At 51.3% G+C, this 23,852-nt stretch overlaps 1 protein-coding gene across 1 annotated transcript in view; it reads left to right on the top strand.

Annotated features, from left to right (window-relative positions):
- ASIC2 (acid sensing ion channel subunit 2) overlaps nt 1-23,852 on the top strand; it is a 265,906-nt gene that overhangs the window by 160,875 nt on the left and 81,179 nt on the right. Inside the window, exon 2 of the mRNA XM_042967847.1 lies at nt 18,670-18,820. Within this exon, the coding sequence (XP_042823781.1) occupies nt 18,670-18,820 (151 nt within the window). The remainder of the gene's footprint in view (nt 1-18,669; nt 18,821-23,852) is intronic.

The raw sequence follows: 23,852 nt of genomic DNA, 5'->3' as shown, positions 1-23,852 counted from the left end.
CAGTGGAGACTTTGTATTTCCCAGAGTGCCTCATCATTTCCAGAACTGCCTCATGGCACAGCATTATATTCTTGGGGACGTGTGGACTCAGGGTCCGTGGATGAGTTTGAATCCTGGCAAAGGATTCAAGGGCTTAAAGGGCTGAGTTTGGCATAATAATTTGCTTATGGTAGAATGTCTTATAACTTCTGAGTCACTTTCCTACCTTGAAAGAGGGCGTACATAGAAAACCCCCCTGAGCATTAAATACATAACTCTGGGGGCGCCTGGGTGGCTCAGTCAGTTGAGCATCCAACTTCAGCTCAGGCCATAATCTTGGAGTCCGTGAGTTCAAGCCCCGCATCGGGCTTTGTGCTGTCAGTTCAGAGCCTGGAACCTGCTTGGGATTCTGTGTCTCCCTCTCTCTCTCTCTCTCTGCCCCTCCCCCACTCATGCTCTGTCTCTCAAAAACCGAATAGACATTAAAAACATTTAAAAATAAATAAATACGTAACTACGTAAGTTGCCCCGCACAATGCTTGGCCTCAACCCAGCATCAGGATCTTCACAGCCTTGCCCAACCCACCTTTCCCATCTCATCCGCTGCTTTTCTCCCCCACAGCCTCCCCTTCCCCCGTCCAGTGTGCTCACTGCCTCCAGGACACCCTCTACATCCACACGCACCTCTGTGCCTTCGTTCACTCTGTTCCCGCTGCCCTTCCCTGCTTTTGTTGTCCTGAAATCCTCCTCCTCCATCCAGCCACAGTGACGATCGTATCTCGTTCACAAAACCTCTTCTGATCCCTCAGGTCAGAGCTAGTCATTTAGCCCAACTCTGAGTCTCCGCATGTATATTTAACTGAGCCACCCATTTATGGCATACTTCCTTCTACTATTACTCATTTGCTTACACTCCTGTCCCCCCAGATCCTTTAGGGTAGGAACCTTATGTTGCTCATCTCTCTATTATAACAACCTCAAAAACTTTGTGAACAAGGGAGGATATGAGCAAATAAAATTAAAATTCCAGTCACGATTTCTAGTTCCATCTCCATGATGGACTGAGCCAACACAATCCTATCTTCCATTACACACACATAGAAATGCAGGATAGAGTACAATTTAAAAAAAAAATTTAATGCAGAGCCAAGCTCTAAAGAAAGGGAAACTCCATATGCCAGCAATGAGAGAGCCCTGGAACCAAGATGCCTGCATAAAGCCAAGACCCAGGCATAGCCACCTCTCCGTGAAAAGGGTCTGGAAACTTCACCTACCTACCTAGGAAATGGGTTTCTGCTGGGGGCTCTAGGTGGCCCGCATGTACCTGTGCATGTGTGTGTGTGCCTGTGGGGGTGCATGTACGTGTGCATATGCACGCGGGCACATGTGTGTGAGTGCTTTGTGTGTGCGTGCACATGTGTGTATGTGTCTGCTCAGTTCAGATCGAAGCCCCTGAATACTGTGTGCGATCCCCAAGCTGGAAGCACATGGCCCACTGTCCCCTCCACTTGGATGTTAGAGTGTGTCCTCAGGTGGGCAGAGACCCTTGCGGATGTATCCACCGTTGTCCTAAACCCTTTTCCCATATCGTCTCATGACAATATATACCTCATGACAGCTTTGTAAGGTGGGGGTTATTACAAGGAATAACTGAGGCAGGGGAGGGTTAACTCAAGTCCCTGGGGCAGGGGCAGAGCCAGCATTTGAATCCAAGCATTTTGATTCTCAACCCATGAGTTTAAATGCCATGGTACATAACCTCATGCCCCATGGTAGGTGTGCAAAAATAGTTATTGAATGGAAAACTGAGTTAGTGGCCAGGAGGCGCTCACAGAGCATTTCAGAATGCTGTGGTCAGGGCCGGGCCAGGCAGGCCCAGTCCAGGAAGTGCTGATGGGCCAGGGTCCCAGCATCCAGCCCAGCTCTCCATAAAGGGCACTGATTTTAAGTGAAATGAACTCCCCTGGTCAGTATGTTCTTGGGAGGTGCCTTTTCCTGCCTCCGGATCTGGCCCCGTTTCCTCGGAGTCTCTTCTCAAATTTTTTCCCTCCCTGCTGTGCATCTGGCTTTAATTCCCTTCCCGGGTCCCTTCCCTTGGGTGGTTACCGCTTATGTTCTAAAACGCACCATTAGGCTTCTGATGTATGGTGCGTGCGGTGGGTGGCCGTGCCGGTGCTCTGAGCCTTGCCGAGAAATGAAGAGGCGACTGCCATCTGCCGGGAGCACCACCTGCTGCCAGTGGCTGCCAGCGGGCCTCTTGGGGCTCTGTGGGCCCAGCTGGAGGAGGGTGGGCTGGTCCTCCATCGTCGTGGGTCCTCCAGGGACACAAGCCCCAGAGCGGGCAGGCCTGGCTGAGGCACCTGTCCCCACATATAGCTCAAGCACCTATTTGTTTACTTGGCATCATTTATGAGACACGCACTGTATACCAGGAGCTGAGATAGAGAGCTAAAGATGCCTCTCCTATCTATGGGGTTCCCTATGACCCCGGGCCCGGTCAGAACTGGCCAGAGTCTGGAATGGGGTCACAGCTGCAGCTGAGTGTTCTGGGGACCATGTGAACTGCCAAAGGGAGACTGTCCTAGGCAGCGTGGACACACAGCCATCCAGCACCGTGCGCCTTTACAAGAGATGGGGATAAGCTAGGGTGTAGAAAGCCCCAGCATTACTCCAGGAAATCACTGGGGATCCCTTGAGAATCCTGGAATTTTATCAATGGAAGGGTCCTTGTAGATTTTTTTCCCCTATCTTTTAAGCCAAGCTGACCCGTTCAGACACCATCCCCTCTTTAGCCATCCCTAAATTGTGTCCCTTCAGTGGTGGCTGGTGTCTGAGATCGACCTTCAAGTCCTAGTTCCTCCTCCCCATTGGCACCTGCCTTGGCTTAGGCTTATCTCCCCCTTGCACACAGTAACGACCGTAATGAGCATGTCTGTCTATACTAACTTAATTCTCACAACTACCCTAGGAGATGGGTCCTATATTCCATTTTCCAGACAAGAAAACTGAGGCTTATAGCAGTTGAGCGCCTTGGTAGAGTCACATAGCTAGTAGCAATGGCATATGGATCTGTGACTCCAAAAATTCATGTTGTCACTGATTCAGACTACTTTGCAATCCCATGAGTCCTTACCATGACTTCGACCATCCCCCCGTTCCATCCACTCACCTCCCGGCAGGTGCAGGGGCCTTTCCAGACACCTCGGGTACCTGCCCTGCCTGCACCCCAGCATCTCCCACCATCTGGAGTGAGGCTCTCTGGTGCTGGTTCCTGGCTCTGAAGATTCTAGCTCTCTTTCCGACCCTCAGCCAGCTTCCCTCCCTCAGGAGGCAAAGGGTGAGGATCTTGACCAAGACTGTCTGACCCAGTCTCCTGCTCTTGTCAACATACTCCAACATCCCAGGTTCTTGCGGGGTGAGGGTGTTGAGAGGATGTCCATGGTGTTTGCATAAAAACTTCTAGTGACAGGAAGCCCACTATCTCCCAACATAGCCCATTCGATCCATCTTTGTTTAACAGTTAACATATATCTGGGCGCCTGGGTGGCTCAGTCAGTTAAGCGTTGACTCTTAATTTCAGCTCAGGCTATACTCTCTCAGTTGGAGAGTTTGAGCCCCACATTGGACTCTGCACTGGTGGCATGGAGCCTGCTTGGGATTCTCTCTCTCCCTCTCTCTATGCCCCTCCCCTGCTTTCGTTCTCTCTCTCTCTCTCTCTCTCTCTCTCTCTCTCTCTCTCCCCCTCTCAAAGTAAATAAATAAACTTGAAAAAGTAATTAACATATATCTATTTTTATTACAAAAACGTTCACACATAGACAAAGTAAACAGAATAATATAATGAACCCCATGTGCCGCCATCCAGATTGAACCATATTAACATTTTGATGTTCTTATTTCCTCTGTACCTCTGCTCCCCTCCATCCCTCATTTAAGGATGATAATGATGATAAGGATGATTTAACATTTCCTTTCTGTTATCAAGTGTGTGCACGTTGAAATGCACATGTCTTACCTGCATTGCTTCGATAAATGGATACACTTGTGTAACTATGTCTTTATGATAGAGATTTATGTCCATTTCTGCATAAAGATTATTGTTGGACTTTTTAATTAAGTTCTTCCCTACGACCAGCTGAAACCCTAGAACTATTCCCCACAGGGGTAGGGAATAATACTCCCTCCTCCAAATGGTATCCCTTCAAATATTTGCAGATAGCAGCTGTGGTCCTCCTTAAGTATGCTCTTTTTCATTCTAAATATCTCCAGTTCCTCCAGCCATTTCTTTGTTTTTGGAGAACGGGGGCCTGGCTGCCTAAGACACTGTCAAAAGGAGACTTGGTCTCCTCCTTACCAAATCTCTCCCCGGGGCCCGTTCGACCTGGAGCCATTGGTAGGCAGAGGTTTGCTGTGGGAGGTCCTGCCCACCTGCTAAATTTTCCACTCGGAAGAGGCCGGGTTCCTGAGACGGGGCCATACAGCTATGCTTACTTGGTGCAGGCTTGGGACAGCAAAGTTGTGTGCGAATTTATCTTTCCTCATGAAACAGATGGCAGCGTTGTTTCTTTTAGTCTTTCTCTTTTAGTCATTCACTCGACAAACTTCTATGGAGTACCTATGAGAAGTGGGGCTCTGCATAGAGCCCTGGGAGAAACAAGGAAGACACGGCCCCACAGTGCGGGGATGGAGAACAGAAAGCAAATAATGGATGCGTTTATTTTGGCATCTGTCCAGCACGTGTTGGTTTCCTTCCAAAGCCCCTGGAACTGAGGCCGATTCAGGGACTGTGGCAGCGTGACGGACGCTCACCCTTGCAGGACTGAGCCCCTCGCCCACCCAGTGACTGGCGTACTGGCAGCAGACAGCTCTCGAGTCCAGAAATTCCCTCTCCGGGAACTGTCCTCTAGTGCAGAGAGGTACCCCACCCAGGGTTCTGTCCTCTCCCCGGGAGAGGCCCAAACCCAGTGAGCGTGGGATAGCTGGCCCCTTGTCTCCATTCAAAACAACCCTGAAGGGCCACCCCAGCTCCACGTGCGTCGGGGGACTTCTCCTGGCTCCTTCGCTCCCTTATGGGGGTGGTATGTGCATGCACGTCTCGAGAACGCTGGCTCACGTGATGCACCTCCTGCATGCAAGTCTCTGTCTCCTGCCAGCTCCCCAGTGAACCCAGCCAACGGGTTTGCAGCCATGGAAGGGTTTAATCCTCCTTCCGGAAGGAGTCTGCCTTCCAGAAAGATCCCGTGGCCACTATGTGGAAAATGAACGAGGGAAAAGAGTGGGGGCAGGGGGCCACCGTGCAGGAGGCTGCGGCAGGCAACCAGAAGAGATGAGCAGCACCGTCTTGGCACACGGCTGATGCTAGGGGATGAGGGGAGGAAATTAGCCGGAGGGATGTTCTCAAGGTAGGAGCTACAAGACTTAAACCTGCAGAGAGCTGCTAACCTGCCCCTCACGTCTCCAGTGTTTGGGGAACAGGGCTGTGGAACTTCGGCTGACCTTTGGGGACACAGCAAAGACTCATAACATGACTCGGCGATACCACCGGGCCACCCGGCAGAGCCTCAAGCCATCCCTCCGCCATGCCTAAGAAGCAGCTGGCACTCACCAGGTTTCACGCAGTGGCTTGCCTTCAGTCTCATTTATATTCCGGCAAGTTGCAACATGGAAATCATAGGTTTTGCTCCATTGCTGAGAAATATTAGCAAGTACTTTTGGTGGCTGTGTCATAGTGGGATACACAGAGGCTTCTTCATCCAATAGATGGGGCGGAGACCCTGATCTGCCCCTGCCTTGCTGCATGAGTGGTTTAGGCTCTTGTGGATCCTCTTGCTTCTTCCCTAACAACGAGAGCAATGAAAGCAGGGTTGCCGGGAGGTTTGGATTGGGATCATGACAGAAGCGCATCAAGGAAGCAGGTATTCAGTCTCAATTATCCCTCTAGGGAAGATCTGCGCCTATCATCGGGAACCTCCCAAAGGCTCACCAAACAAATGCTCACCGCCCTAAGACCCCAGGAGAACAGTTGACAGGGCTGGAGACACAACAAGGCCTAAGGAACTGACATTTCATCCTGCCCACAGTTCTTGAGAGCTGACTCCGGGTTGGCACACCCATCATCTCATTTGGTGCCCGTGGCATCTCTGTGAGGCAGGTGTGGCCAGCCCATTTGACACATGGGGAAGCAGGGTCACGGAACCGGAAGCTAGAAGTGCCTGGACTTCGTCACCATCTAACCCTGAGAGGCACTAATATCCCCATTCTGCAGATGAGGAACCAGAAGCTCAGAGAAAATAAGCAACTGGCCCAAGGTCCACCCGCGGATGTGTCCTAGTAAATAGCCCGTGTGTGATCTTCCACTAATCCTGCATGCATTTCCCTGCTCCATGATGCCTCTAAAGTCACTCACCCTCTCTAAGCCTCAGTTTCTTCATCTGAGAATGGGACAACAGTGTCCATTTTGCAAGCTTATTGTGACAACCGGTTGTCATGCTGCTTTCATCACCAATGTCTCCACCCATCTTTATCTGGCTGTGTCTGGAGCAGGGCACCTGGGGTACAAAATTTAAGGAGGTGCTCATTCTCAGGTGGGTGTGACTTCAGCCCCAGGAAGGGAGTGCCTCCTTAAGTGCCGTGCCCTAGACACTTCATCTGCCCCATCCCAGTCCAGGCCCTGCTTTGGAGGTGAGGAGACCAGGTGGGGCTGGGGAGTGAGGCAGCCTGTAGGGCATGCTGATGTACAGGCAGGAGCTAAACGGAGGCCCTGGTGAAAACGCACACAGATCAACAGGGATGATGGGCTGGAACAAATCCTACACGAGTGGACTTTGCTTCATGTAACTGTCCCTGCAGAGCTGCATTCTGTAAATTGATCAGTGGCGGTCTTACAGCCGCTCTGTCTCCCTGACGATCTGAAGCTGTTTTATCTCCATTTCTACCCGGATAGCTCATGAACTACCTGAAGGTGGTGTCCACCTCTAATTTATCTTCGTATTCCCAGGACCTAGCAGCGTATTCGACATGTAATAGTTGCTCGTCGGCTATCCAATGAACTAAAAAATGCTTCGTTTCCGGTTTTGAAAGCCCCTAATCTCTCAGGTCCTTTGATACTTGATCAGAAGTCCAGGAACCGTCGTGCAACAAAAATCGCAGTCTCCTAGGGGGTCTGGTCTACCCATCTGAGACATGGAGAGGCTCAAAACTATTAGTGCCATTTAAAAAGCCAGGAAATGCCAGAAATGGGATTTGATTCCAAAGCCTATGCACGCTCTATCCTGGTACCAAAGCCAAGTCGAAGCAACACCTCGCAGTGTGCAAAGTCCCACCTCTGCCTCTGTCGCCATCTAGAGCCCCTTCTACCTTAACTCCCCAAAACTGTGCCCCTCACATTGCCCATGCCTTCCCCCACTTTCAAGAATTGCCCCTTGTTACAGAAACCCTGGCACCACTGGCAGACATCGCGTTCTTCTGGCACAAACAAGGATGGCAAACAGAATTCGTCTCTTCCTTATTCATCGAATGGACTCATAGTGGCAACCACTGCTGGGCTGGGGGAAAAAAAAGAGTGTCCAGCCCAGAGAGAAAGAGTGCTGTAGCCAATCAGTGGGACCTATGAAGGAGAGTGGTGCCATGCACACTCTTTGTCTGCCAGCCAGGTCTGCATTCCACATGTCAGGAAAGCAATCTGATTGAACTACCGGAAACCCTCCGCATTTCTGAATCTGTGATGGTTTTGAACGTGCTTTGCTACTAAAATGACATGCTACCCAACCTCTAAGACCAGCCCTTGGGAAGAGTAGAAGACAGTGACGTTCTCTGAGCACTTCCTAGAAATACGTTTTTAATGAGAAGGCGTGAAATCGGTAAGAATGGAGTATGAGGATTTCAGTGCCGTGTGGGTAGTTACCGATTTGACATTTTCTTGATCAGCTTTTAGAGTCAGCCCACCTTGGGATTATTTTCAGCCCTGGCATTCATTGGAATGTCCGCTTTTCCTGTGCAAACATCATAAACCGTCATTTGGTTTTTACTGACGCATTGTTTTCCATGCAGCCCTGTAGAATAATGTGAAATTAGTCAGGAGCACAGCAGAGCACATTTCTGATTCCTTCCTCTCCCCTCCTCATCCCTCACCTGCTCAAAAAAAAAAAAAAAAAAAAAAGCAATTCCCAACAGGTGGGCAATGAGGCAGGTGCACAGAGTGACTCACGTCTTATCTCAGGGTTGGTCATCCAGGTATAAGACACACTCACAGTGGGAGGTGAAGCCCACCCGAGCCCCGGAAATAGGTGGTAGGAGGGTGAGGGAAAGGTGAAGTTCAACTGAGCAGAAATATCCAGCAAGAGTATTGCAAACTTCTTATACAAGAATAGCCAAGGAATGCTCCAGAAGAGATCTGGCAAAGCCACAGGGCAAGCCAAGCAAGTAACATATTCCCGTAAGTCCAGCAGGCAGGATCAAGCAAACGACTGTAAAAAGAACTTGGATTGGGGACCGTGAACCCAGGTACATCCATCATCTTGTGAGTAATCCGAACATAGACTAGGAGGTGCCCCACTCCCCACAACATCCAGATGTGGCAGGACTCGGGGCCGCATCCCAGTGCGTCCGGGCTGCTGTGCCTTGAACACATGCTGCCCCCAGTCTGCCTTGCCTGGACGCTGGCACAGACTGGGTCAGCAGGAATCAGGTCAGTAGGGTCAGCAGAAGAAAATCGTAACAGGGCTATGGATGGTTTGTGACTGCATTTTCTCCTCCCCTTTTTCTGGGCTTCTTTCCTCCTTAAAGGCAGGGGACCCCTCCTGGGTCCTGCTCCCCATATCTGGTGACAGAGAAGGGGATCCTCTTCCCAGTCAGACTTGACTCACCGGAAATGTGTTCTTTTTATTTATCCACTTGCTTTGGCCCTGTGACCTTAGGTTTGGCTTGGTGACCTGTTGGCAGTGGGCAGATTAGAGAGCCAGGCTGGAGGGCGGCTGGGGTGGGGAGGTGGGTGGGGGCGGGGGGAGCTCTGGGACTGACACAGCATCCTTGGGCAGAACCGGGTGCCAAACGCCTCTCAGTCACCTCATCTCTGTCTTAATAATTATCTGCTATCTGACCACTAAGCTCCATTAGTCATTGTGCACGGTGTCTGGCACATAGTAGGTGTTCAGCCAGGATAATCTGACTCCAAAGTCTGTGTCTTTCACAAACCTGCCCACCTTTTAGCAGAAACCACAGTTGTCCAGGGTGTTAGGTTCCAAAAGAGGAAGAGAGCTGGAAAGACGGGCAGGTAGACGGGGCTCAGCCAGGCAGCCAGAGGCCTGGACTGGTACCTCTGGCCTTCCGGATCGCATCAGCATGGCCCTTCTTAGACCAGGAGCCAGGCCCAGGGGTTCGTCTCAACCTGCTAAATACCCTGGTGTCTAGAGAGAATTCTGCAACAGGCACCCAGAGCCCCTTCGCACACAGCCTCCCAGGCATCTGCCTTCTGTGCGTTCCCACAGCACCCGGCACCACCCAGGATCGTCTGCAGGGCCACCCTCTGGGCCGGGCAGTTCCTAAAACGTTGACTCATTTCTGTGTCCCCAACGCCTGAGGCGGCGCCTAGAACACAGGAGGTGTTCTGTAGATGTTCGCTAAGTGAATGAACGGACGAGCTGACCATGGCCCCAGATGGAACATCTCGGATTCAATTCCCACGTCAAAATAACAGCTCTGTCCCTCCCCTGCTCCTGCAGGGCCTTGGGCATGATGCAAACCACAAACAGAAATGCTCCCCCACCTAGGCTGAGGGGTTTTTTTCCACACAAAGCACTCTCAGACCCATTATAGCCCTTTTGATCTTTACAATTCTACTGAAAGGTACTCCTGCCAGCGTCTCCTAGATGAAGGATCAAGAGCCAACGAGATGAAATGACAGAGGCAGCATTGGAAGCTCCGGTTGCCTGGTTCCCAAGTGCACGCTGGACTTTTCTCTTTTACCCAGACATCTCCCATAATGCCTACTATGTGCCGGCCATGGAGCCAGGAGCTGGGGATCCAGAGATGAGATGCCACGGCCCTTACTGCCCACAGGAGGCAGACAGTGAGACCTCAGCAGACACAGCAGCCAACCTGTTGCCGAAGCCCGTTTGAAACTTCTGTCGAGTCAGGCCCCGGGCCCCCCACCAGCCAAGCCGCAGCCCGACTTGAAAGACGTCTGTCTGGCTCCCCACGTCCCACTTCATAACCTCAAGTGGAGCCCCGTGTGGGATTCTCGCGTGAGCTGTCAGGAGGGATTCAGCAGCAGAGGTCTGGCATTTCCAACGACGCTCCAGGTGAATAACCGGAGCTCCTTCCAGTTGCCCTGTGTCTCCATGAGTCCTCCTCCACGAGCACACTTGCTCACAAAACGTCTGAATCGGAGGAGAACACTCAGCCACCCACCCCTCCCCTTCGTGCTGTTTTCTCAGCTGACAGGCTTGCAGCTGCTCGATGCTCTTTCCTTCTGCATGGGGCTCACACATCCCCTCCTTCACGGTATCTAAAGCTCTCTGGACAGTTGCCCGGTAGAAAAGACCCCGGCTGCACTCGGGCTTGGAGAGAGGAGGCAGGAGGGCCTTTCAGTGAAATGCACACGGGAAATGTCACATCCCAGCAGATGGGTGCAGGGGCGTGGAGGAAAGGGTCACATCACCGTCTCATACATTCTAATAATGTCAAAAGGACTTCTGACAACCTTTGAGCATAAAACAAAAGGTCAGGTGAACCACTCTTTAGCTGTAGGACCTTGGACAAGATATTTAGCCTCTCGGAGCCTCAGTTTTCCTGTCGGCACCCTGGGAGGGATAACGCCTACATCAATGGGCTTCGTGAACTTTAAAGGATAGAAGGGTCACTAAGCGATCGGCACAGCGCTCAACTCAATGCTCAGTGATTGTCCGCTCTTCCCTTTCCCCCCAGGAGGGAGCCTCCACGGAGAAAGATATTAACAATGTCCTAAAAGAGATGGTGACCCCCTAGTTGGGAAGAGGTGACAAGTGGTTGCAAAGAGACCACGTCCCCCTCGCTCCCTCACTTCCAGGAATAGCACCTACCACGTGGAGGTGCTGTCACGGGTATTGGCTAAAATTGCCTTTCTAAATCTCCTTGGAGGGAAAACACAGTCGTGCGGCAGTCGTTGGAATGCAAGAGCTAGTTGAGAGTTCCTGTCGCAGGCACAGATGAATGAGCAGACATTTTAACAAGATCCGGTCCTTGCCTTCAAAGAGCCGACCGTCTCAGGCAGCCTCCTTATGCATCCGTCCCTCTGCTGTATTTCATTTTCAAACACGTTAATTGCAATTTCAGGAAACAAAACGCCGATTCATTTTTGCATGCTGGAAACCCGGTAACCCATTTGACAGACTTCCTCACTTCCCAATTGTGCAAAATGCGTTTGAGGAGTTTGAAAGAGGAAAACCAAACAAGACTACACGGTTGGCTTTAATGTGTGTGTTGTGTTGAAAACAGCCTAATGAGAAATTTCAGTAACTCGTTGAAAGGAAAAGTCAGGCAACAGAGGGCGGGGAAAGGCTGGATTTTAGACGTACTTTGGAGCTGTACAGTTTCATTTCCTTCAAGTGTAATAAGCAAGAAGAGACAAGAAACTCACTGCCTAGGAGAAGCCCTAAAGGTCAGGATTAATGAATGGACTAGAAGGTTTGAAGCTTGCAGGCTTAGTTGTGAGCTGGTGAGTGGATATTTCAACAATCCTTAAGGGAGCTTATACATAATTTATTTTCTTAAGTAGGTACATGCTGGAGAAGTGTTGTTTGCACTATTAATTGAACCAGAAAACTGTGTCTTCATGGGTATCAGCCGTTCCTAACCTTCCCCAGAAAGGGCTCCACTTTGCATTTCCCGGACTCCGTAAGGCAGGGGCCCCTGCCAGGTCACTCTGAGCCTGGATGCCAGCAGCAGTTGCCAATCTTTCTCTTATTCCTGGACGCAACGCCCTGAGAAGAGAATCCTGGCCATTATCTCTAGCCCCTGGCGTTAGAGGAAGAGCAAAGGCCCAGGCCATCAAGCCCAGGTCAGAGCTCAGCTCTGTTCCCAAACTACTGCAGGCAAGCCCCTTGCCCTCCGTGGACCTTGGACTCACATGTGAAAAAGAGAAGTTTGGATGAGATGCCTGCGCTTTTCCACGATGCCTCTGACTCTGAGACGTACCTCCCCTACTACCAGATGGGAGAACCCTGTGTTAGCAAGCCACCGCTCTCAGTTGGCCAGGAGCAGAGCAGTTTGGGAGGGGGGTGCGGGTATGAGCTGTACCTATGAGGGACGGGGGACAAAGAGTGTCGGCTTTGGAACTAGGCAAAAATGGATTTTGTCCTGGGTTCTCCACTGACCGGCTCTGCGACCTGGCTCAGCCCCTCTGGGCCTCGGATTGGTGAAAATGGCCACCTCACGGGGCTGCTGCAAACGTTAGTAATGGCAAATGTAAAGTGAATGGCACTCCGGGGAAGGTACCAACTTCAGAGCTACTCCAAGAGCTCTGGGAAGGCAGTGAGACCCTCTCCCCATTCCCACCTCCATGTCCCTCTCATTTAGAACGTGCCAGCTTCAGATTGGTGGTGTCTTTCCACTATGCCAGTAACTAGCTACAATTCGGTTGGAATTCACATGCAGATTTTCGAAGTGGGTTGCAGGCATGGGAAGCATCTCCCTCTCCTACAAAACTCCATGGCTCCAGTAATCTCATCAGCTGCCCAGGGCTTCAGCAACAGGCTTGGCATTATTAAGGAATAAGCAATCAGTAGCACACAGCGCTTTTCATCTCCTCTATCTACTTTGAGATAAGCTTGGTATGGTAGGGCCATACGCAGAGAGGACAGGAACCCCCAACCTCCCATTCCTCAATTCATTGTTGACTCTCTACCTGTAACCCAAATGACTAATCTCTCTTCTGCTGAAAAGGAAAAACGCAGTGGCTCCCCCCTAGTGTGGACTCATAACTAGTGAAGATGTCTATTATGTAATCCTGCAAACCAATCCACTTATATTCTCTCACTTAGGCCCTCCAACCACATGGCAAGATTATCTTGCAGGGGTCACCTGGGTGGCTCGGTCAGTTGAGTGTCCGACCTGAGCTCAGGTCATGATCTCACGGTTCGTGAGTTCAAATCCCGCCTCCGGCTCTCTGCTGTCGCCACGGAGCCTGCTTCAGATCCTCTGTTCCCTTCTCTCTCTGCCCTTCCCCCGCTTACGCTCTTTCTCTCAAAAATAAATAAACGTTTTTAAAAAGAGATTATCTTGCCGGGTTCGTAGATGAGGAAATGCATTGGGAACAGAAAATGCTGTGTTGGGGGCCACGGATTTGACAAATAAACAGGGATCTGTCTTGATGGCATCCTGTCTGGTCCCAAAGCCCAGGCTTCCTTCCTCCTGACTTCCTTGGTGATAAAGCCTCACCTGCGAATCCCAGCTCTAGCACCCACCTCCCCAGCAGCCTGAGTCTCCTCAACTATAGAATAGGGATGTGATCACAAGATGCCTCCCCATCAGGAGAGCTAGACCATGATCAGGAAAGAGAGAATACCTATGGACATGCCAAGCAGGGACCTATACAGAGGACAGGCTCAGGAACTGTTAGTTTCCTTCCCTTCGTGGGGCCACTGAGAAAGATGACGCTGTACGTAAGCTGTCTACACCATAATGCGCCGGGCCAATGTTAGCAATGACGGTGTCGGGCACGGAGCTCATTTTTATCTCAGGAACCCTCCTCCCTCCTAGAGAGCCAGGTATGAAATGTGCATCTCTAACTCGTACAACCCAATCCGACTGAGTGCAATCCTAGACTCTTAGCAACCCAGCAGATCCAGTCCGGCCATCCGTGATGGGGCCATCAGCACTTACCGGAGAGCAGAGGGATGCCTGGGAGAATGGCGGGTCCGAAGGAGCAGCGAACTGGGCCTGACAGTCTGGACTTCAAAAAATTATATTTTCTGGCTGGGGACGATAAGACCTAAATCTGAAACGTGTGTTACACTTACGCATCGTTATGCCCCGAAAGGGGGAAGGAGAGCAGCATCTTGTCCCAAGTTTGTAGCAAAAATTGTGTGGTGTGTAAATAGCTCTGAGGCCTTTGATGTTGAGCAGAGAGGAAAATAATCCTCTCAGAAACACCAGGCAGGAGCCGAGGCCTCGGCAGCACAGGCAGGGAGGCTGACAGAGGTGTGCAGCCAGCGTGAGCCTCGCTGCCTCTGAGCCCCTTCTCCTGCCCCCACAAAGGTAGACTGTCTTAGTTCCTAGAGGATTATTTCCTATAATACTTTCATGCAGCAGCAAGCAAAACCGCTTAGGTACAATTAAGTGGGAAGCTGAGACGGCCTCAGCAGGCAAAGGGAGGGGAGGGAGAGGGGATACGCGGTCAGGCCCAGCTCCGGCCAGAATCAGCAAGGCTGGCCGGCCCCGAAGGCCACCTCCCAGGGGTGGGCAAGGGATATGGGTTGGTTGTACCTTAGCCCCTTCATTCGTTCATCCAAACGGACCCAGTCCCTGCCCTCTGAGAGCTTACAGTCTGGCGGAAGATGTGCCCAACAGACAATCACATGAACAACCATCTAGTTACACACTCTGATACGCACTGTAAAGGAAAAAACAGGAGGTATGAGGTCGTAAGATAGGATGTCCCAACTGAAATGGAGGCCGGGAGCAGGGGTGGTGGGTGGTCAAACGAGGCCTCTGGGGAAGCGATCACAGGAAGGTAGACGGAGGGTGTGCGGAGAACAAGGTAGGGGAGGAAACAGCCTGTGGAAGGGGCCTACAGGGGGAAGAGCTTATTGTACGTTCCAGGAACTAAAGAGGCCAGTGTGCTTGAAGCACGTGAGAGAAGGGAGGACAAGAGATGGGGCTGAACCATACAGGGCCCCGTGACGATTTGGGGACTTACCCTAAGTGCACCAGGAAGATGCAGAAGGGGGTTAGGCCTCTTTTTTTCTTTAGGTTTATTTATTTACTTTTTAGAGGGGGGGGCGCAGCAGAAAGGCAGAGAGAGAGGGAGAAAGAGACAATCCCAAGCGGGATCTGAACTGTCAGCACAGAGCCCTATGCGGGGCTCAAACCCACAAACTGTGAGATCATGACCTGAGCCGAAGTCAGATGCTTAACCAACTGAGCCACCCAGGTGCCCCAGGCCTCTTTATGGTGATCCTGACTTGAGAAAGAACCTGGCCATCTCTCAGACATGGTGTGGTCACCCACCAGCGTCCTGCCTCTCTGGTCACCACCACGCTGACCACACTTCCCTGCAGGAGCCACCACCTGGGCCTAGGACGAGTACCAGGCCCGGCAAGGGGACAGCCACGGATGGGGAGTGAGTCTCTATCACAAAGACCTGTCTGCTCCCTCCTCTACATGGGAAGACTTTAATGCATGAGGCTTCCAGGTGCCAGCCCAGTGCCCGCCGCAGATCAGGCACTCTTGTCAATGATCAGCTGAAGGTAGCAATCCCTTAGAGCCTCCCTCTCTTGTTGTAAGTGGAGAAGCTGAGGGAGACTGGAGTAAAGGAAGTGCAGACTGAACCAGGAGTCTGGTCCCAAACAGACACGGCCTCACTGAGCAGCCTCAGGCAAATTGCTTCCTCTCTCCCAGGTCTGCGTCTCCTCCCCTGTGAAGTAAGTTGGGTGGGCGAGATGGTCTGTAAGACCCCTCGGAGTTCTCGTGCCTTGTCATCACCCTCGGAAGCTCACGGAGGGTCCATGCCCTTTATCAACAGCCCCCACCCAGCGCATCCGGGATCTCAGACACTGGGCTGGGATCACCGTCGACTCTAGGAGGAGGCTTCACTTTCTAACCTCAGCCCAATATTCTGGAGTCCAAGTTCCAAGTGGAGGTGGGGTGGGGGTGGGGGGGGTGGTGGTTGGAATTTGCAGTAATTTGGTGCGAAGATGAAACGTACTTTTCCTTACAAATCTCCTCAGATAGATAGGCAATTAATAGTATAATTAATTTTGGAAGCAACAAGTATATTTAGTGGATCTACAGAGAAAAACTCTATTAGAGCACCCAGAAGTCACTCCAGATGTGTTCAACCCCTTGCAAAAGATGCACCAACTATAAAATTCTCTCATCCATTCATTACAGTGGTCCCCGAGAACATGTCTCCAGGGGACAGATTCGTTAGCCAAGCGTGGTTGCTCCACACCATGGTCATGATAAAGCTCAGGGTTTATTTTTTTTTGAAAAATCCAGTTCCAGCTGTTCTCCCCCACCATGAAGCAGAAGAAGGGTATGCCTGTCCTGAAATAGTGCAGCTGGTCAGGGACTCAGAAACATTTTAGACGGTGAAGAAAATGTGGTCTCTGGAAGCCGGGCTTGTACTTCTCGGCAATCCTCCTAATTCTTGCATATAGTAGGAGCGCATGCATATGACTATTGACTGGCTGATGGAAAAAGCAAGGCACAGAGAAACAGTATATGGCTCAGAAAGGTCCCAGGGACCAAGACCCAGGAGAGCACATCCAGAAAGAGCATGTGTTAAGACACTCATGGATTTGTGTCTCAGCGTCGCTATTTATTTGCTGCGTGACTTAGATGAGTCACTTAACATCCCTGGGCCTTGGTTTCCTCCTCTGCACAATGGGAGCAGCAATACCCACAGCAGTCGTGGCTGCAAGAGTTAAATCAGATAACACAGATGAGTGACTAACAGTGTGTCTGGCACACTGTAGAGGACTCTCTTCCTTCCTTTCATCAGGCCTTCAAGATCTGCATGAGAAAGGCAGCTTCCAGCACCCACCCCTGCTATTTACAACTGCCCCCGCACTGAAGGATGGGAAACCAAAGAGCCGCCTCTTGGCCTCCACGCTGCAGGAGGGGACGGTGCAGTGGAGCATGGCCAAAGAGGGGCCTGGGCCCAAACCTCAGTGGCCACAGAGACCCAGTGCAGTTGGCCTGGCTCCCTTCCAGCCAGTTTTGCCAGATATAATTTGGCTTCAGCTCGAGGTTCCAAAGCAGTTATGTAAGCATAATAACCCATAGCATTTGTAGAAAGCTTTTAGAGTTTTCAAAGCACGTTTGCATGTATTACCTCAGCTGATCCTCTCAGGAACCTTGAGAGGTAGCTAAAGAAAGGACAAGCACTACCATTTTATAGATGGAGAAGTTGAGGCCTGGAGGGCTTACTTGGTTCACCCATAGTCATATGACTAATAAGTGGCAACATCAAACTTGGACAAAGATCTCTGCATCCCTTGCCCCGGGCCTCTCCCACACCATCACACCACGTCTTTGTAATCATGTAATCCGTCAAGCCAAAGAGGTACAAACACCTACTGTGTGCCAGACAATTTGTTAAGTCCTTGGATTCAGAAGTGAATGGCAGAGTCAAGTTCAGAAGAGATATAAGACCAACTATTTGGGGCATGTGATAAGCTGCCGTGGTGAAGGAGCGAGGGGAACAGTGAAAAGGGGAGTAGCCCAACTTGGTCCAGGGGCTCAGAAAGGCTTCTGGAGGAGGAGACACATCAATCCAGTCTTGGACAACTGTTAGAGGCTATCCAGGCAGGAAGAGGGGTGAGAGGAGTTACAGGCAGCAGAAGCAGCAAATAGAAAGCCACCAGTGTAGGAACCAGCAGGGCACATCCAATAGTGCTATAAGTCATCTGATCTGGCTCCATCCACCCACTCACTCATTCATTCATTCATTCATTCATATATATCTGGAACACCCCCCATGTGAGGTGCCGTACTAAGCACTGGAGATAGACACCTCAGCTAACAAGCAGGTGTAGTCCCCAAATGCACGGAGCTTCCCTGCTCATGGATTTCCATGGACACAGATGGGAAGCTGTAGGATGGGGTAGGCAGAGGGCATCACAGAAGGCTGGGTATGGAGGGCCTGGCTTTCAGCCTATGGGAGCTGGGGAGCCCCGATGGATTGTAAGCCTAGGATTAACAAGACGAGGCTTGCATTTCAGAAAAAGTGAGTCACAGTGAACTTGGAGAATGGACTGGAGAAGGTGGTCTGGAATCCAGGGGCCCAGCTAAGAAATGGCAGCAGCCCAAGCAAACAATGGCTGGGTCCTAAGTTATGGCAATGCAGTAGGAAAAAGGCAAAGTGCAAGCTGGATGTAGAGACAGCCTTGCCCAGGCCCTGCTGGCTAACTGGACATGGGGGTGAAGAAGAGGAAGAGTGGACAGCCACCCTGAGGGTCTGGCTTGAGCCTCTCGGCACATGGCGATGCTATTCCCTGGGACATGAGGGCAGGGGACCCATCTGGTGGGGCAGAGAACCCGAGGATGTTTGTTCCCCTGGGACTCTCTGAGTGTCAGAGGACCATGGGTCCCCCTGAAGTCATGCTACTCAGGCAGTGGGGCCAGTGTGTGTGGAGCCCAGGAGAGAGCTTGGGGCTGGAGATGCAGATTGGCTTACAGATATTCAACATTTGGAAGTGGACAGGACCACCCGGTGTCCCGGGGGGAGTAGTGCCCAGAGGGAGAAGAGACAAGATCCCATGGCAACAAACACCAAAGGGTATCCAGATTTTTCTTGGATTTGTTCTTGGATGCCAGAATCCCACTTGGCAAAAGTCAGACCATTAGCCACAGTGAGGAATCATCGGTCCCCAAGAGGGCTTGACCATGACAGGCTGTGGGGACTCTGGCCTGATGTTGCACTTCTCGGGTCTCACCCATCTCTAGTCTGAAGTCACTCACGTGCTTCTCTCCCTTTCATCTCTCCCCCAGGTGTTTACAAAATATGGGAAGTGTTACATGTTTAACTCAGGCGAGGATGGCAAACCTCTGCTCACCACGGTCAAGGGCGGGACAGGCAACGGGCTGGAGATCATGCTGGACATTCAGCAAGATGAGTACCTGCCCATCTGGGGAGAGACAGGTGAGCTGGGCACAGGGACTTGGGCTGTGGGTGATGGCGGAGGGGTGCAGGACTCTGAAAGACTGGTTTGCTTCAGGTGGGCTATCTTGAGGGACTACTGTCTATCGAGGAGCGGGGGGTGACAACATACTAGCGAAGGGTAAAGATGTCCCTGCATGGACTGTGATGCTCTGGGTTTCCTCAGATTTCAGTAGGTGGGGGAGGGGCAGATGATAGGAACACTGGAAAAGGAAGGTAGGGAGGCTGAGGCAGGTGTTGGGAAGGAGGCATGGAGGAAGGTATGATTGGACAGGCAGGTGGCTTGATTTCAGGGAAGAGGAAGACATGAACACATGGGTCAGCCATCTTCCTCTTCCAGCCATCTTGACTATCCCAACCCAGCTGGGAGGCCCAGCAGAAAGGAGAGCAGGGTCCTCCCACTGGGGGAAGGTGGACGAGCTTGTAGGGTCGGAAAGCCAAAGGGCATGGACTCAGGGGCCTGACACCATGCTTGCATGAGCCCCTTGGGGGGGGGGGAAGTGGACATGTGTACAGGCCCCAGAGCTATTTCATGTACATGTTTATTCACTTATGTATTCAGCAAACTATTCATTAGCCATGTATACGGTGTCAGGCTTTGCACGAAGGACATTAAGGTAAAAAAAGACCAGGTCCTTGGTCACACAACCTTGAGGAGGAGACACAGAATTACAGTCCAATGTGACACGAGTGTACCCATGCCACATAGACAGCGTCCTCCCCCTGAGGGGAGGATGTTCAGGAAAAGCATCATATTCCCCTGGGCATTTGTACAGAGTCTTGGGGGCACATGGGTGTCTCTGTCAGTTGAGTGTCTGACTTTGGCTCAGGTCGTGATCTTGCAGTTCGTGAGTTCAAACCCCACATCGGGCTCTGTGCTGATGGCTCAGAGCCTGGAACCTGCCTCAGATTTTGCATCTCCCTCTCTCTCTGCCCCTCCTTCCCCGGCTCGTGCTCTGTCTCTCTGTCTCTCAGAAATAAATAAACATTAAAAAAATTATATATTTGAACAGAGTCTTGGGATTACTCTGAATTACACAGGTGGGTCCTCACAAGAGTGGCACAGGAAGGTCAGACAAAGAAGAAGGTGAGAGAAGCAGAGACTGGTGTGATGCAGCCAGTAAGTCTAAGGACACCGGCAGCTTCTAGAACTCTCCCAGATGAAGAGAGTGAAGAGGTGCCCACAAGTGGGACATGGCTGCAAACTAGGCCCAAAATAAGAGTAATGCTGTGTTCTGGGCATAACAAGGAGGAGCAGGCAGGGGTCAAGGATGGGCCTGGAGAAGGGCTTCATAGAAGGGAGGAGGAGAGAGAAGATTCCAGCAGGAAGGAGGCCCTGGGCCCTCAGATTGGAGCTGAGGTGGGTGGAGGCCAAGCAGCCCAGCCCCCACCTCTTGCCACCCTCACCCCGTGATTCTGAAAGCCTGGCCCCCGATCCTGAGGTCCGGCCCTCACTGTGCCTGGGGCCTTCTGGGCCTCTGAGGGCAGCCAGGACTTCCTACCCTGGGAAGGACCCAACACAGACTCTGAGCTGCCCCCACCACCACTCTCTGCCTCCCGTGTCTATGGCCCAAACGCCCTGCGGGGAGAGGTGAGCACAGCCACTTCCTTCACAGTATGGTTGGCCCTGGCCCTCCCGCACTAGCACCTGAGAAGCAAAATGGCCCCCACATACGTCGCCCCAGCAGTGCCTTCTGGTGGCTCACCTCAGACTCCAGGCCATCTGCTGCTTGCCGAAGAGATTGGACCCATCCACTTTTCTAAACTCAGTACCCCTGCCCTCCAGCAAACAAAGGGAGGTCTGCATTCGTGCCGAGCTCTGGCATCCCTGGGAGCTGACCGACAGAGCCTGGCTTTCCAGAACATCCCTGAGACCAGCCTGTGTCCTGTGACCATGGGGATCTGTAGACAACCCTGAGCCCTAGGAGCTGGGTCTTGATCCCCAGGAAGAGGTTCTGCCTTGCAGACACCAGGACGTACTTGTTTATCGAGCCACGTGTGGAAAAGGAGGGAAAGGGGGCAATAAAAATGAGTCCTGGAGACGTCACGCCCACAGCCTGACTAGAGGTTAGTTATGTCTTTGGACAATAATGTTGGATTTCCTGCCCTGTTACCTTGGTTTGGGAGCAAAAGCAAATGTATACACATATGCATACACACACATGCACACACACTCACAACGCCAGGCACCTGTCAAAGACATCTTCACACAGCACAGCCCCCCGTGGGGTCTGGCCTTGGGTCTGAGCACTGGCTGCTGATAAAATGAGCTCCAACCACAGGGGGGTCCTACCCCAGGGAATCTGTGCTCTGTCTCCCGAAGCCATGGATGGAAAGAGCAGGAAAGCTCTGAGATCATCTATTCCAGCCAATCCCCTTGTGCCTTGGTGGAGGGAGAACTGAGGCCTGGCAGGAAGTGATGGATGTACTGGACATCATGCAGTAAATTCACTGGCCCGGCCAGTGCTGCACTGACCCAAGCCCCTTGACCACCAGTTAGCCCTGGTGGACCATAAACATGATCGAGGACCTGCTGCGTGCCTAACACCGTGCAAGGCATGGTCGGGGATACACAAGACACCAGATGCCCTGCCTTTCAGGGGCTTATCCTCTCATTAAGCAGCCACCCTGGCACACAGAATGCACAAGAGGACAGCCTCACTCCTGCCGGCAGCTTGAGCTATCTCTTAGTGATCCACCGGCACTTCTCACTTAAACAACTGCCTCTGAGGCTGGGAAAGGAGGCTCATGAAGAAGGAGGGCGTTAGATCAAGGGCAAGGGCTGGCAGAAACTGGTCAGAGGAGAGACTGATCGGTGCTGTCCCAAAGAATTTTCTGCAGCGGTGGAAATGCCCTCTAGCTGCACTGTCCAATGCCGTAGGCACAACTGAGCATTTGAAATGTGGCTCGTGAGAGTGAGGAACCGGTGGCCTGAATCCTTACATCCAGGCTTCCTCGTTTCAGGCTGAGAAGTCACTGAGCAATGAGCACCTGTTGGAGACTCTGGTTGGCTCAAAGCCACTTGTTTCCTGGGCTGGTGAGGAGTGAGTCTCATGGAATTAGGAGTGAAGGTACACACCTGCTGAAGGATGAGGGATGGACTCTGGCAGGTGAGGGATGCTTGTCCATAGGGCCACCTGAGGAGGCATGGCCACACCTTGCTGCTCGGTTTGCTCCAAAGGAATGTGGGCAGGCCTAGTCCCACCATGGCCCTCAGGAGGGAGGCTGCCTGCTAGACGCCCCCAAGCTCTGTGGCCCCATAGATGCCATCTGGCTTCCTTGGCATTCCTACCTCCTCTTAATTCCCAAGTCTTTATCAGAGATATCTGAATGAGGATGGAGAAGAAAGGAACTGAAATATGGCTGTTGAGGGAGCACCCGCAGACAACTTGATGACAGGCAGTGTAGTAGGACAGGAAAGCGATGTTAGAGAGACCAAATCCCCAGCTCTTCCTTTACTAGCTATGTGACTGAAGACAAGTGACTGGGCCTCAGTTTCCTCATTGGTAAAATAGATAACACAGATAAACCCATGGACTTCACAGGATGGCTGAAGGAAGCACATGAGAGCTTTCCGCAAACTGTAGACAGTAGAACGGTGATAATGATGACCATGGGGGGACTGCCAAACCGTCCCAGAACCAGAGCCTCTTCCAAATAGTCCCGCCAACCCTATAACGTGGGTGGGTCCTGAAGCAACTCAACATCTGGGAGTCTCATCTGCTCAAAGCAGAGCCTCTGCCACACCCTTGCCTTGCCACGTGGACAGCTTCATCTCTCGGAAATTTAAGGAAGTAGGGGCGCCTGGACGGCTCAGTCGGTTAAGTGTCCGCCTCCTGATTTCACTTCAGGTCGTGATCTCACAGTATGTGAGTTGCAGCCCCGAGTCAGGCTTTGCAATGATAGCACGGAGCCTGCCTGGGATTCTCTCTGTCCCTCTCTCTCTGTCCCTCCCCTGCTCTCTCTGTCTCTTACTTTCTCTCTCTCTTTCTCTCTCAAGAGTGAATAATAAAATTTTTTTAAAAAAGAAATTTAAGGAAGCAGTGAGGGAACCACTCTTCTGGGTGTAATTCTGGCTGACTGGAAGGACCTTTGGTGCCTGACTGAATTTGAAAAAGGCACCGTCTTAGAGAGGACCCAGCCTTATGGGCTCATGCTTAGTGAATAGAGATGACTATGAAAATTATCAAAAGTGCCCTTTCCTCCAGGCTTATAATGCCCCCACACCGGGATGCCCTCTTGGCCAAACACTTTTTTGCAGGGCACCCTGGGAATATGCCACTTTAAAGCAGGCAGGCTTGGGGCACCTAGGTGGCTCAGTCGGTTGGGTGTCTGACTTCAGCTCAGGTCATGATCTCACGATTCATGGGTTTGAGCCCCGCATCAACCTCACTGCTGTCAGCACAGAGCCTGCTTCGGATCCTCTGTCCCCACTCTCTCTCTGCCCATCCACCATTCATGCTTTTTCTCTATCAAAAATAAACGTTTTTATAGGAAAGAAGGAAAGAAAAAAAGAAAAGAAAAGAAAAGAAAAGAAAAGAAAGGAAGGTCCGTCACACATGGACCTAGACTGTATAGACCCTCTGGAATGTCAGGATTGGAGATATTACATGTCACAGAAAAACAAGGATCTGGGCACCCTGCTTACATGAAGTTAAATGCATTTATTCATTGCAGAAATTCTTTAATATACTACATCATGAATCTCCAAGAAAGTAATATTGCACACAGCATTTATTTCCCAAATGCCTTTGACCATGGAAACCTTTTTCATGGAGGAACTCACAAAATAGAAAAGGGACAGAAAAACTGTCCTAGACCGTAGAAGTGCAGATTTCATGGCCAGCATTTTCTAAAGGAAATTAAATTGAAGGCAGGTGGGAGGTTGTTAAAAATGAAACTTGGTGTAGACGCCTCTGAGTAACTTCAAAGATAAAAGAAATAGGCAGTGGGTTATCTAGGTTGCACATGAGAGAAACCAAATTCAAACAAGCTTAGGCATAAAAGGAATTGT

The sequence above is a fragment of the Panthera tigris genome, chromosome E1 (assembly GCF_018350195.1).
Source record: "Panthera tigris isolate Pti1 chromosome E1, P.tigris_Pti1_mat1.1, whole genome shotgun sequence".
In the NCBI taxonomy this organism is placed as follows: Eukaryota; Metazoa; Chordata; class Mammalia; order Carnivora; family Felidae; genus Panthera; species Panthera tigris.
The sequence above is the reverse complement of the archived record's forward strand: the minus strand, read 5'-3'. Positions and strand labels throughout refer to the sequence as shown.